Here is a 15185-nt window from a genome sequence, read left to right as displayed (position 1 = left end):
TAATGATTATTCAGCATCTTGAAGACAGAGGAACACAGCTGAGAAGTCAGGGAGAAAGTTGTAGAGATGTTTAGGTTATAAAACAATATCCCAAGTGTCAAACATCTCCTACAGGACAGGTCAGGTCATTAGTCAATAATGTGAAAAGCGTAGCAAACCAGAAAAACAGCCGCAATATATCTGTTTCACAAACTCGCATCTTGATTAAATTCATCATTCAAAGCTCCAGTCCTCTCGGAGTTGCCGTATACTGCATATGCGCTAACTCCTCTTGCATGAGAGCCGCTCCTGTGTTGTTTATGATTCCCATAAAAATGCCATTTTCTACTATAAAGACAAGTTACATTATGGGAAAATCCTGATTCAGCTCTGCCACACTTGCTATGCACTTGTGTACTTTCTGTTTTGGGTGTCAGCGCTTTGTGTTTTGCGGCCTGATCAGGCAAAGTGAAGGTGACAGTGGAAGCGAAGAGGAAGGGAGGAGCGGAGGAAAGGTGCTCAGGCATATGCACAGAAAAGAAAAAATTAATGATTCGCACAGAGAAGTCGCAGAGAGTGACAGACATCCAAATACTCTCGTTCTGACTTCTTTTTAAACGGAATGTCAGGCATTAAAAAAACATTATATATTTTCCTGGACTTGTCCTTTAGTCAAAGTTACTTACTTTAAACAACTAAATCTACTTGTGGTAGGATGAGGTAAACTAACTATTACTAGTCATCGCACTATTGAACACAATAGGCTTTCTCACATCCTATAAACTCATAAACTTGCATTCACTCATTGTTTTTCCTGTTAATGTTAATACAGAACACAGCCGCACAACGCCTGCGCTCGCTGGCTGTTGGGTACACGGACACTGTGAATGGATTATACTTGTGAACAGCGAGTTGTCTGAATACTGAAGTGGACTGAGTGTTGTTGTATACTTTGGAGAGTAATTGTGCATAACTGCTTACATATCTCGCAACACATACTGTAATTATGAAGATGAGCAATGGTTGCTCGTCCTGTTCCCTAACATGGGTTCCTAACATAGAAATTAGTACGGATGAGCGCGTTCTCCCTGGGTAATTTGGTGAGCTTCTGAGGGTGATGCATTTCTCATACGGCGCTTTGTTCATGTTGCCTGGGTCTTATAACAGACGAAGCAGCTGTTGGAGTGTGGTTGGACAGAGGTGGTCTTATACCAACACTTTACTAGAACTCACAGGGAAGATGATTGTTCTTTCATAAAATATCTGGACTGAGTTATGGTGTAAAAGTATTTACATCCCAGGAACTTTGTCATATTTTGTCACAGGCAGGTCAGGGATGAAGTTTTTTTTTAGTTGTTTTTTTTTTTTTACTTTATTTGTTTCAGTAAATAACAACAACACATAACTGTGCACATATCACAAAATTTGCCAAGGGAAGCATGAATTAAAACATAATGACAAGAAAATGACTGTCAAAATACTCTTAATTGTACAAATTGCAACATATGTGGCAGAGAGCCTCGTGTCAAAGTAAATTAGCACAACAAATCGTCCAAAAGTTGGGAATAAGCCCATATTGTTGTTTTTGCTTTTTGATTAGTTTAAGATTATGTATGTAATTGTAAACATATTCTGTGTTAAAAACAAAAAGAAAGAAAAGAAAAATCAGTTTTTCTCTTCAAAAGTCAGGGAGTCGAAATGAGAATTAAGTTAAAGAATACTGTTTAATACTGCTCAAGTCATCATGTATGGTGGTGCATTCCTGCCAAAAATCCAAAGGAGCTTATTAAGCAATTACAACAGAGCACGTATAAATGGAGAGAGCACAAAGTTCTCACAAGAAAATTGTGTTTAGTGTGCGTATTTGTGAGTTGGGGGTGGGAACTCTTCTGACTGATCTGATTGGCTGGATTTTCCACCAATCAGCCCAAGTGTCCACAATCACCAATCAGGTGATAGTCAGCACAGAACTTGACCTAAAAGGAGAAGAAATAAAGGAGGAGGTAAAGGTGGACAAAGGAAAAGATCCACAGGACAGTGGAGGAAAGGAAAAAATCAACAAACTTTACTTTTTCCTTATCTGCTTATTCTTCGTCCTCTTCTTCCTATTACTCTTGTTGCTCTTTGTCTTCGAAAAAGATTTGCAGCTGTTGCTGCTGGAATTGTCAAGTTTTTTTTTTTCCACAATACAAGTTTTGAAAACCATGCATACAAGTGTGTCTCTTTTTCACAGTTAACAGTAATAATCAGCTGAAAACGCTACTTAAAAAAAAATATCAACATGTCAAGGTTCATTCTTTGCTTAATTATCCTTGTTCCTTTGCTCCTTCAGGTCCTCCAGTCATCGTAGGGATGAGCATCAACATAGCCAGTATCGACTCCATCTCAGAAGTAAACATGGTGAGTTACGTTCTCCTTGGTCTTAGGTCAACCTTGTGTTTGCCCACTCCCCACCCACCACAGGTCACTGTTGACATTATCTGTGTTACTGGGAGGGCCTTATCCACAGCCCTGCTGCCCAGTTGTGAAACTAACCAAAGACGGAAACTAAGCAAATACTTGATCACGCCGTGAGTCTGCGAAAAAAACTGAAAACATTTCCTTTCGGGGTAAACAGTTAATTAGCTGGCAACTAGAAAGGCAGGCTGAGCAGAGAAAAATACAATATGGCTGATGTCTAAGAAGTGACGTCACTCTGTCTGACAGCTCTTCTCTGATGAGGCAGAGTTCATTCCTTCCTTTCTTCCATTTTCTCCTTTTTTCCTTCCTTTTCAGTCATATTTTTTGCTGAATTATCCATTAAATTTAAGCGTAAAGCAGCTTACCTACCTATTAATCACTTTAGATCTTTTTATTATTGTCCTGTTTTTATTGAAGCTTCCAAATGTCTCCTTTTAACCATTTTCATTTCATTTTGTGTCGCAGCAATTTCTAAAGGGTCTTTTTTTTTATTCAGAAAGTATTAATTTGTATGAAGGAGTATTAGGGTCTAAGACTAAGAGATTTTTTAAAAAAATATGACAATAAAGTCCTAATATCAATAGAATAAATATTTCCAGAAGTTGTAAAATTACAAGAAAAAAGTTACTTTAATGAGAGCAGAACTTCGTTTGAGTTATGAAGAGCTCAGGCTTGTGACTCGTCTTTGAAATAGACGTTTGTCGTTTCCACTCCTGCTACTAATCTGGAGTTAAAAGACTTAAGAGAAATTGTAATAAAATTACTTCATTCTTCAGAATATTAACTTATTCTGGTAATATAACTTTATTCTTGTATAATTATGACCTTATTCTCAAAATATTGCGGCTTCATTCTCATAACTATGACTTTATTCTCTTAATTATGATTCTAATCTTTAACAACTTTTTTTTTTCTAATAATGACATTATTCTCGAAATGAAAAATAAAATCTTAGCCTGGCCCTACTCAGTTGTAAATGTGGGATTTTAAACCTGAGGATGATCTGTAAATTATATACACTATCTTGGCGGTAACTGTTAATCTCTCTGTTAATCTGCTCCTTCTGAAGGAAATAAATGAACAGAGGTTTGTAAATGGATGGGGACGCCCCGGCACTGCAAAACAGAGGATGCACATTTTCATTTTTTGTGTTTATATTTCACAGGACTACACCATCACAATGTATTTCCAGCAAAGCTGGAGAGACAAGCGTTTGGCCTACGGAGAGCTGAAACTAAACCTGACTTTGGACAACCGTGTAGCAGACCAGCTGTGGCTCCCTGATACTTACTTCCTTAATGACAAGAAATCCTTTCTTCATGGAGTGACGGTGAAAAACCGAATGATCCGACTGCACCCTGATGGCACCGTCCTATACGGACTAAGGTAAGAGCAGGAGAATTGTTTGGGTTTCTTACTCAGTTAATCATACAAACTATATCTCTGTCCAACACTTCTAAGAACGGCTGTAAACAGCAACAATGAGAAGCGTTGTTGTGATGAGGCGCTGAAGGCGGAGAGTCGGAAAGAATAGGAGCTTCTTAAAGAGTCAGAGGCCAATTTCAAGGCTTAAACTACAAAGTCAGATTCCTTTTAGGTCATGTTAGAGCTGTACAACATTTTTATAATAACTGAAGGTAACATGCATACTTGATTGTGCTATAAAATGGCACCACGTGTCTGAAAAACGCATATTACCGCTCCTTTAAGAACTGATGGGATTTCCCTGGTGTTTGTCAGAATTTGCATTTTTGATAAGCTTCTTGCATTACTTTTTGCAACATTCAACATTGAAAGGACATGTGCAGGACAATACAGTATAGAAAAAAAGGCAAAGAAAACTATACCGATTAGACAAAGAGTCTCTTAAAATCATGTATTTAAGAAGCAGGGAAAAAAAACACTCCAGGCTTGATACATGAAAGATGCATCGTCCTTCAGTTTCAGCTACTTGTTCATACTTTTTTGTGCTAAAGTGTTTTAGCATCCAAATTATGTTTATTTTGTCTTTTTTTTTTTTGTTATCGATTCAACTAATAAATGGGAAGAAACTTAGAAAAAGGTGATGGTCAGAGTTTGCCTGTCATACTTTTTGTTTTGTTTGACCTCTGACCTACCACTTCTTAGTTTGATTCCAATTTTCATTCCAAGGACAATAGCACACTCAGATAAACTAAGTCCTAAAATTCATATAAATATTGGCCATAAAGCAAAAAAAACTGTGACAGGTTCATTGACAATAGTTTAGAATCCAACTTTTAAATGAAGCGATTGTGAAATTATTCCTATATTTGCATCAACTCGTAATGAACCTATATTTTAGTTTTTACAGACAAAATATTCATTTTTAATGTATCAAATGAGCAGGATTTTAAAAAATATTTTATAAATATTATACCAGAGCTGATCAAGGGAAAATGGTCAGATTCAAATTACTGACCAATGAATTTCTTTTGACTAAGTGAATTATGTCTTTGTGACTGATTCTTGCTAGAAAGTGCTGGGAAGTAGCATTTAAATTTGGATCTGTGCCTTAAATTGACAAGACACTAAATCATTCCTTGAGTTTTGGAGCCTTATTTAATGCTTAAATGAATAATATATCTATGATAAGTGTTCTACATAAAATCAAACGTAAAATTCCACTAAAAATAAATCAAATAGCAGCCAAAATGCATAGAAAAGAAACAAAAAAAACATAACGTTACACCCTGCTGCTATCGATAAAGATCACTGAGGAAGATTAACAATTTTTTTGCTGGAAATAAATTAAAAGAACAATTTTACATGATGAATGGAGAAATTTGCACAAAAACTTAATGATTTCTTACATGAAATTTTGATTTGACCTCATCATTTCAATATCAACCACGGGGCAATCTTATTCTACGATGCAGTCTATGTCTCAGAGAAGCTCACAAAGCTTTAATAATTCAGGAAGTTGAAGTGTCTGAGAAAAAAAAGTATGGATACAGGAAAAATGTTTCATGCATGCTAAGATACACTTCACCTTCCTCTGACCCTAAGTAAGTGGTTGTACTGTATCGCCAGAATTTAGAAAGGGTACATTTCAATTAATAGTGCAAAAAATGTAAGAATTTTATCTAATAAAAGCTATAGATAGTGCAGAATGAGAGTAAGAAGAACACATTGACATCACCTGTGGCTGTGGAAAGAAAAAAAAATCATCATCCCTGTTTGTATGCATGTTTGGCCCCAGGACAGGATGAAAAATGACAGATATATATTTGGCACTAGCAAGCAGTCTTTAAAGTGTTATTTTTAAAGCAAAGTGTCCGCTAACGTGACTCTAGATATATACTCAGTGTTTCTAGAAGAACGAAAGGCACACTCCGTGCACACATCCGCTGACCCTGAAAGCCTAAAAAAAGGAGTAAAATCGTCAGCGCCTCTCAGATCATTCTGACAAAGCAGACACTTAGGTCAACAGCAAATGTGAACAGCGGCACCTGTCGAAATTCCCACGGGGTGTTAAAAAAGTTAGATCACTTTCGCTGGAAATCAGGAGTGATTGTTTTTTTTTTTTTGTCAAAGTCAGCTTTGACAAAAGCTGACTACCATTAATCACATGGTACTGTGATTAATGCAAATAAGCTGGTGATGTGTTTTGCTTCAGCTCTTTATACTCTTTAAGTATAAAGAGCTGTGGCAAAGTTCAGATTACTTTTAGGTGTGTAATGCCATTCTAGGATATAAAATGGAATGACAGTGCTAGCTTACTGTATGGCAGTTAACAATGTTAGCTAACATAAAGTAAGATAACTTTACTTTCTGTAAAGTTAGCTAACTTTACAAAAAGTGTAGTTAGTTTACTAACTTTACTTTTTGTGTGTGTGCAAACTAACACACACGTGTATAAGCTGACAATGTTAGCTTTCTTTACGCAAGCTAACAATGTTTGAAAGGTCGCCGCACTGGTCTCGAAGTTCAAAAGAGGTAAACATGCCGTATTTCAGCGGGTGAATGTACAACAGAAACTACAGATTTCATACGCTAGAGAAAAAATATATATTTTTTCTTATAATAAATATAATATTAACACATTTTGCCCCAACCTTGGTGTACAGTGAACAACAGTGAGAGTTAAAAACCACAGCTACATTTTGTAAACACTTTATTCCTCATGTACCCAAAGTTTTTCAATTTGCAAAAAACAAAAAGTGCAATAGGCTAGCTCTGCATATATTGGATAAACAGTTCTGTAATATTTAAATGAAGCATGTATGTTAATGTGTGTTTCAGATGTGCTTGACATAAAAAAAAAAAAAAAAAAACCTTTGGACCACCGTTAATCAAAGCAGGTACAGGGACTCGGGAGAATTCAGTGGCAGAATTGTGCTAAATTACAGTGCGCCATCTGATCTGAATAAACATTCCCAGCTGCTCCGCTCAGCGCTCCCGAAGGCTCCGCTGGAACCGGAGAAGTACAAACAAGACAAAATAACATCAGGGCTCCGGGTGGGATTTACACCCGGCACTGCTTTTGCATGTGTGGAATCATTTAAATTTCCCCTCCCCTGTTAGCAGATCAGAGCATCCACACCTGACCAACATTTGCAAATGACATTAGAGCACAACTAAAACTTGGATAGCACTTTCAACTACATATAGTGCATTGCCAAATGTTTCCATGGCTTTTAGTTGGATTGTATGTGATAGAGTAACACAAAGTAGTGCCTTAAAAATTTTGTAATTTTCAACCTTCAAACATCTGAAAAATGAGAGGCACATTTGTACTCAGCCCCTATTACTCTGAAACCGCTGAGTGAAGTGTAGTCATCTCATCCAGCTCATCTTGACAGATGCTCTCCAGCCTGTCTGAGTGAGCTCGAGCTACTTTGGAGAAGAGGCGACAACATCTGGCCACCTCTAAATAAGTGCAGCTAGTAGAGAGATAACCCCAAAACACATGCACACTGCACTTTTCAAATTTTTATTATGAAATTTTATCCTTTTCCTTCCGCTTTGCAACTGTGCACTACTTTATGCTGACCCGCCACATAAAAGCATTGATGTTTTTGGTCGACAAAATGTCTATTAGCGGCGATTCTCCTTTAACCACAGTGTTCGTGCGTTGGCGGTCTGCCACAATCATTAAAATATATTACCTAAAATGACCTTTTTTTCTCTAATTGCATGTTATAAAATAGAAGTAATCGGCTTTCTAAATATTGCTTCCATAGTTGTAGCAGAATCCCAATGTAAGATACAATTATGCCGACGAGTTTCTGTTGATGGAAAAATCCATCCTTCCTCAAACGAATTTTTTTTTTCTCTTTCTTAAAATTTTATTTTAGAAAATTAGTCCTCAAGGGGGGAAAAAAAACAAGTTTTATAATGATGGGTAAATAGTCTGAAGTATAAATAGAACTCATTTCCAGTGATCACTTCTCTCAGCAGTAATGACGTATAGCAGATGACATCAAGGCTTTGGATCTGTCCCCAAGACCTTTTTTTTTTCCTTTTTCTGTTTGCACCGTTCTGTAATTAGCGGCAGCTCATAATCTACATCCGGTGTTGTATCCACGACCTGTTACGAGGCTCCTGCAAGCATATAATTAAAGCGCTTTGTTGAAATGTTTGACTTTGCTCGCGGGTTGTATGGAGAGATTCTCTTTTTCTTATTTTACAGAACAAAAGACGCATCCAGCAATAGATGTTTATAGTTTTTACTCCGGTTCATTTGCATTTCGTGGCACTCAACTTTGACTGTTACACACTGTGTGTGGCACATTTTAAGGCCGGCTGGTTGAATAAGTCCCCTCCCTGTCCCCTGCGCCGATGTGTCTGCGCACAGTCAGAATGCGAACCGAAGACAATCACGCCCACAATAAACCCCTTTGTGTGGTCCTTTATTCAGTCACTGTGAAATGTGCTAGTTCTTTTGTTTATCCATATTTTTAGCCTCTTAAGACAGACTCTTTATTTTGATTTTAACATGAGTTGCCTTGATCAACCAGTTCTATTTTTGCACTTATTCCCAGTGCAAGCTGACATAAACTCTTTTTCATAACTCTGCTCTACATTTTTTAATATGTCTAACTGATGTAGCACTGAATGGTAATAGTATTCCTTTTTTTCTTCTTCATTCGATGTGTATTCAAGTTTCTCTAACTGGCACAGAAAGAACAGATTTACTTTTATTATGTAAACTGACAGCTAAAGCCAAAAACCTTTCATTTTGGATATGTAGATAGAATATATAAGTTTTATAATCTTATAAACCCCAAATTATTTAAGTGAAGTTTTCTTGAATTATGCTAAATTCAGATGACAAGAGAGTAGTAATATAATACAGAAAGATAATACTTGCTTACATTTCAACAGAACTACTTTGAACCTAAGCACTTTGAACTGCCTTGTTGCTGAAAATGTGCTGTATAAATAAAATTACCTCCCTCCCTACTTTTACGTTGTGCAAGTTTAAAAAGATTTGAGTAAACTTTCTTTAAAGTTTTTTTCTTTTCTTTTTTATATATGCACATTGTCATGAGGCATTACAAACTCATGGCATACATTTGGGTAAAGCAGCAACTTCTGCTGTGGTTATTATACACTTTGGATCAAAAGTGACCAATGGCCACTAGTTTATGTGTCTTTTATTTCCTTTTATTATATTTTTAAACAATCTTATTCAAATCTTGATCATTGATCAATGATCAAGGATCAATGATTCTTGGTTCATACTGACAAACATACTTTGTCAGTATGTTTAAGAGGCACTCCAGTGCCTCTAGTGGCAGAATCAAGTTTTACAGGAACAAAAACTTTACCAACTTGAGCCAATTATTATTATTATTATTTTTTTTTTTACTACTGGCTTTTCTTGGCAGAACAAAAAAAACGTGTTTGTGTCAAAAACGGAAAAAAAAAAAAAGTTTTATAGTCAGAAAGACTTAGTGAAAAATGTCCAATCGGTCACACAGCCATACGTAAACAAACAGCAATACAGTTCTTTTAATTCAATCCAGTTCATTCATTCATTTAGCGCCAATTCACAACAAATGTTGCCTTGAGACATTTGACAAATAAAAAGTTATTTCGAGTCAATCGCACATGTATTCCAAGTTATCAAACACCGTGTTAAGCTCAGTTTTCTATTCAAATTAGTTTGAAAAGTTTCAAAGAAAACCCAGCAGATTGAAGTCACTCCTCATAATGGGCATGCAGTGACAGTGGATAACTGCTTGCTTTGTTTCGTTGACTTTACAGCAATGCCTCATGAAAAACCACAATTTAACTGGAAGAAATCTCCAGTAGAACCTGGCTCAGTACGAGAAGCCAATCTGCCACGACCGACTGGGGGTTTGAGAAAATGGGGTTCTTCTAGACTTAACTCTTCAAGCCTGGCCACTGCAGAAATATCTGTCATGAATTCTTTGTGAAATTTGCATTTTTTTGAGCATGAAGGACACTCTAATCTGGGAAGTTAAGTCTGAAAAGAGTTGTCGTATTCACACGAAGAATGTGCAAGAGCACACATTTCTGATGTGTTCCTACAATCTTCCAAGATAGAAGGAAGAACAACGATGCACATGTACTGTGAATATAATCATCACGTCATCTAAAAATCTTTTTGCTTTTGTTTTTGAAAGCATTTTTAAAAATCTTTGTTGTGTTCTGAGACTACATCTAAGCGTGAGAATGTTGTTGAACATGAGCTAAAGAAGTCTAAATATTAAAACGGCATAGAGCTGGTAGTCCTACCTTGCCTGTGAAATGAGAGACTGAATCATCATTAGCTGACTTACGGAGGCTGTTTGATAGTGTACTGGGTCCTCTGAGCATTGGGGGCTTTGTTGAGCTAAGCTCTCACCAGATTGTGTTTTCTTTCTTTCCATTCCAGACTCTGTTCTCTCTTGTTCTTCCTTTTATGAAGCCAAGTGCTGTGATAGTACAATGATCTTCTTTGGTAGGGAAGCAAAGCACACAGAGACGACTACAGGGTTAGCCTGTGTGGGATCGGAACTTATTGATTTCCCACAAAGATGGCCTTAATTTGCGTTAATACTTTTGTTTGCCTGTTGTTTTTTATGGAACTGGCTTTAAAGTTGGCTTTAAAGCGCCTCGATCATCTTGAAATATGCTAAGAATAAAGTGTGCTGAGCATCACACTGCAGTGCCTGCTCAGGTCTGAGGCAGCTGATCATCTCTGATGGGACTGTAATTTGCTGACCTACATCTGCTGACAAGCCCAAATCCCAAACCCTCGCGGCGGGCCGTCCCGACCCGTGTCTGCTCAAGTGATGACTCTCTCCTGACTTGTTAGCTGCCACATATAAAATCAGTTTTATTTCTGGTGTGCTTTTGCCAAGGGATCGAGAATTCATCCCTGTCTGTTGCTTCAGGCAGCTGGCTCTTTCCCCTGCCTTTCTCTATCAGAATATATAGGATTTTTGACTTTGAACAACAGGAAAATGGTGTTTGATTTAAAGCTGTAGCATGTAACTTTTATAATATACAGTACAAACCAAAAGTTTGGACACACCTTTCTAATTCAATGGGTTTTCTTTATTTTCATGACTATTTATAAGGCAAGAAATCCCACTTATTAACCTGACAGGGCAGGTTGACCTATGAAGTGAAAACCATTTCAGGTGACTACCTCTTGAAGCTCATCAAGAAAATGCAGAGTGTGTGCAAAGCAGTAATCACAGCAAAAGGTTGCTACTTTGAAGAAACTAGAATATAAGGGGTATTTTCAGTTGTTTTACACTTTTTTGTTTAGTGCATATTTCCACATGTGTTATTCATCATTTTGATGCCTTCAGTGTGAATCTACAATGTCAATAGTCATGAAAATAGAGGAAACTCATTGAATTAAAAGGTGTGTCCAAACTTTTGGCCTGTACTGTATATATATATATATGTGTGTGTGTGTGTGTGCTTCCTCCCGCAGTCCAAAAACATGACTGTCTCTCTAAATTCTCCCTAGCTGTGAGTGTGTGTGTGCATGGTTGTCTGTCCTGTCTGTCTCTGTGTTGCCCTGCGACAGACTGGCGACCTGTCCAAGGTGAACCACGCCTCTCACCCGGAACGTTAGCTGGAGATAGACACCAGCACCCCTCCCAACCCCACTAGGAACAAGGGTGTTAGAAAATGGAGGGATGGAAGTTACATATTCCAGCTTTAATTCATGATAATATCCTCAATAGTTTATAGTGTCTATAAAAAGTATTCACCCCTTTTCCTGCCTTACTATTACGCCAGTACAGACCAACCATCTTGCTGTCTTCAAACAATTTATGCGTAGCTTTAGCTGGATGCTTCAGGTTATTGTCGTGCTGGGAAGCATATGTCTTGTGAAGACGCAGTTTTCTTGAAGAAGGAAACCTGGGCAACAGTTGTATGCAGATTCTCCCATTTCAGCTGCTGCAGCTCCTTCAGCATAATCACACATGTCCTGGTGGCCTCTCTCACTAATCTCCTTCTTGCACGGTCACTAAATCTGTGAGAACGACCTGATGTGGCACCACTACCGGTAACAGTACGATTGAAAAACATCAATGCAGTTATGGAGAGTGATGGAGACACTAAAACTAAGAGCTGTAAAATATTTTTTTACCGCATGGTACTTTTGTAACTTTCACAGTGGCTTTCTGGTGTTAGCTTTAAGAACAGCACCATAGAGAGTGTTGTGTCCCTTTAATGAATTTTAAATGATTGATCATTAAATGATCAGATCACTAAACAAAACCAAAGACAACCTGACTTAAAACAAACTTCTGTTTTTTAATGGTGGTCTCGATTTTTAAAATTTTTTTTTAGGGAAAAGTCTTTTTATTATGTGAAACATTTATTCTCCCCTAACCCTAAAGATCAGCTGAGGCACCCTTGGCAGCAAAGAGATGTTTGAGATGATTATGCTGCAGCAACAAACATTAGTAAATGTAACAGGGGTTACCATTAAAGTTTTATGTCAAGTTGGCACAGTATGACACACTGAAGTCCAGTAAGATTTTGAAAACTGCAGAGTGTGTGTCTTTTCTAGACTAATGGAAGCCAAAAAACTTAATTTTTCTTCTGCTCTTCAATTTCATTAGAACTGCACATGATGTGTTGTTTTCTGTAGTCTTTAAGCCTACTTGTTGGAAGGTGACTTCTACTGAAATGATTTCTTTATCCTAAAGGTGGTTCGTGGAATTCAACCAGAAATTGTGGTAAATCACAGTTGGTGCCTCAGTCGACAAGGCGAGGCAGAGAAATTTGAAAGAAATGAGATCGTAAAAACGCATTTTGCATATTTACTCAGGTTATTGTTGTCTGTCAATAAAATCTGATTGCTGATCTAATATCCATGAAACCTTTGAACAGAAATATTAGCTGCACCAGTGCTTTTTTAAAGAAGCAAATATAGACAACACAATTATGAATTATAAGGACATTTTATGGATTTTTTTCGTCACAGACACCAAGCAACATTATTATAAGGGAAATGTGGACCTAAGAAGACACCCTGTATTAAAGTGTTCATAATGATTTGGCAGGTTCTGTTCCTGGGGCAAAACAGGCCAAAGAAATGAGACGTAACTGACTCTAAAAATTCCAAAAATTGTACAAGTTATTTAGGGGACACAGCACGACATTTAGATGTCATCACAGCCATCGAACGTTTTGTTGCAAATTGTCAACAGAGTTGCACAAAACGTGTTGAGAACAAAAGATGCAAACGAACAACCCAAGAGCTGAGGAGAATCTAAGACGACTCTATGTTCTCCTCCAGGGCCGTCGCATTCCAGAACTGGAACCTGTAGCTGGAGTAGATGAGGTGTTCAGTTTGAAGTAGGGAGGCCCGAAAACCCGGCAACCACTGAACAAGACACATAAGTTGAAATGTGAAAACTGGGCCAAGAAATATCTGACGACTGGTTTTATGGACTGTTGAAATCACTCTGGGCAGACCTGATTGATGGACCTGTGGCTGGATCAGTAGCAGGCACAGAGCGGTACTTTGACTCAGACAGCATTTGAAAGTGCAACGTTTTTGACCGTATCTGCAATCCTTACTCTTTTGAGAATTTCTAAATACAATACACTGGCTTCTTTCTCATCTTTGGTTAAATAAACGTGGTTCAAATCAAGCTTATCCTGCAGATTTTTATGTTAGCTTTAAGTTGGCAAACCTCTTGAACGTAAATATTTTTATTGGTTGCCCCAGTAATGTTGCTCTTTTATTTTTTTTTTCGGCGTTATTTCAAAGCACTTTCCAGAACCAAAAGGTCCAATTCCTACCAAAATCCCATGCAGTCTATTTCCGTTTCAGTTCATTTGATTGAGTCCAACTTTAGAGAACATAAATCTGTTCTAGTTTGATTTTCCTTTTTTTCATCTACATATAAATGTATATTTTTAGGATGGGTTACATTCAAAATCCTTGAATCTCCCGCATCCCTGGGCCATGTGCTGTATAATTTCCCCTACTCCCTGTAGCTACTGTTAAATAAAGGCGACTTGTGCCACAAAAATCTTTAAAAATACATATCTGGAAGTATAACAAAGAACATTTAGCTTAAACTTAGATGTTTTTCTTATTCCAGTTTTTTTTTAAAACCACAATTAAGTATGATTCATTTACAAATCTATTCGGCCCCTCGTGTTGTCAGAGTGAAACACCTACCAACACTAATAAGCTATCAAGATAAAATGTTTCATTCCAACTATTGGTCTGAAATCATGATTGCCAAGTAACCTTTCTGATTAGTGTAATTAGGTCTTTATCTGGTCACAGTGTATAACAGTAGTAGCTCTTAGCAGCGAAACATTGAGAGGCAGCAGGAGAGAGCAGTGCAGTAGAGCAGAACAGAATGCAGTTTGAGCAGCTTTGTGCTTGTGCAGCAGAATGCAGCTCATACCTGTCACACTTTTTTTTTTTTTTTTTTTTTTTTTTGTTCGTGCATTATTGTCTTTTGTCTTTATAGAGCCTTTTTTTTCATCGTGGTCCACAGAAGGCGTACATGCCTCTGCGTAAATCTGCCCGAATCAGTTTCGGCGGGAACATATTTTGTTTTCCAATTACCTGCCGACAGAACTCTGGGCAAACCACCGTGACCAATTTACCGACTCCGTATTCGAGCAATATATTTTCAAGGCAAACAGCTTATTATCTCCTGCATTAGTAATTCCAGGTATTGTATAGGGCTGTATACATTTGCCCACTGCAGCAGTGTAAAACCTTACGACGTTGTATTTGTGGTCGCACTCTTTTTAATCAGTCACACGCATGAAAAAGATGCATGTCGTGCACATCAACATTTGGGCTTTTGACACGAGTAAAATATAAGTTGTGTTTTTCTTTTTTTATTATTCATTCTTATAGCAATTGCAAAGGAGGGCAGGAAGTTAATGAAATCCAGAATGATGAACACATAGCAGCTGGCACCAACAGCAAAAATGTAATTGCTAAAATTTGCTGTATGGGTGAATGTCTCAGCTAAATGCAAAGGACCCCTATATGTGTAATTTGTAGCAAAAAGCAGTTTTTTTTTTTTTTTTTTCATGGGCTGCTGGAAATTAGGACCGACACTAATAAACTACTATGCATACATCTTTTCTAAAGCTACCTTGCAGAAAGCCGCTTCTCGACAGTGGCAATAAATAACAGCTGTCTGGGAAAAAAATAAAATAAATAACATAAAGCGATGTGAGATTTACACATCGCTTGATTGAGTCCAACTTTAGAGAAAACGGTATGTATGTAAGAAAACGGTACATTTCCATACGTTTTG

General features: G+C 37.4%; 1 protein-coding gene across 1 annotated transcript in view; it reads left to right on the top strand.

The window, feature by feature from the left end:
• Positions 1–15185, top strand: part of LOC102235897 (gamma-aminobutyric acid receptor subunit beta-4-like) — a 60625-nt gene that overhangs the window by 32889 nt on the left and 12551 nt on the right. Inside the window, exons 3-4 of the mRNA XM_005800753.3 lie at positions 2312–2379; positions 3605–3825. Of these exons, the coding sequence (XP_005800810.2) occupies positions 2312–2379; positions 3605–3825 (289 nt within the window). The remainder of the gene's footprint in view (positions 1–2311; positions 2380–3604; positions 3826–15185) is intronic.

The sequence above is a fragment of the Xiphophorus maculatus genome, chromosome 11, assembly GCF_002775205.1.
Source record: "Xiphophorus maculatus strain JP 163 A chromosome 11, X_maculatus-5.0-male, whole genome shotgun sequence".
Lineage (NCBI taxonomy): Eukaryota > Metazoa > Chordata > Actinopteri > Cyprinodontiformes > Poeciliidae > Xiphophorus > Xiphophorus maculatus.
This window is presented reverse-complemented; position numbering and strand designations above follow the sequence as displayed.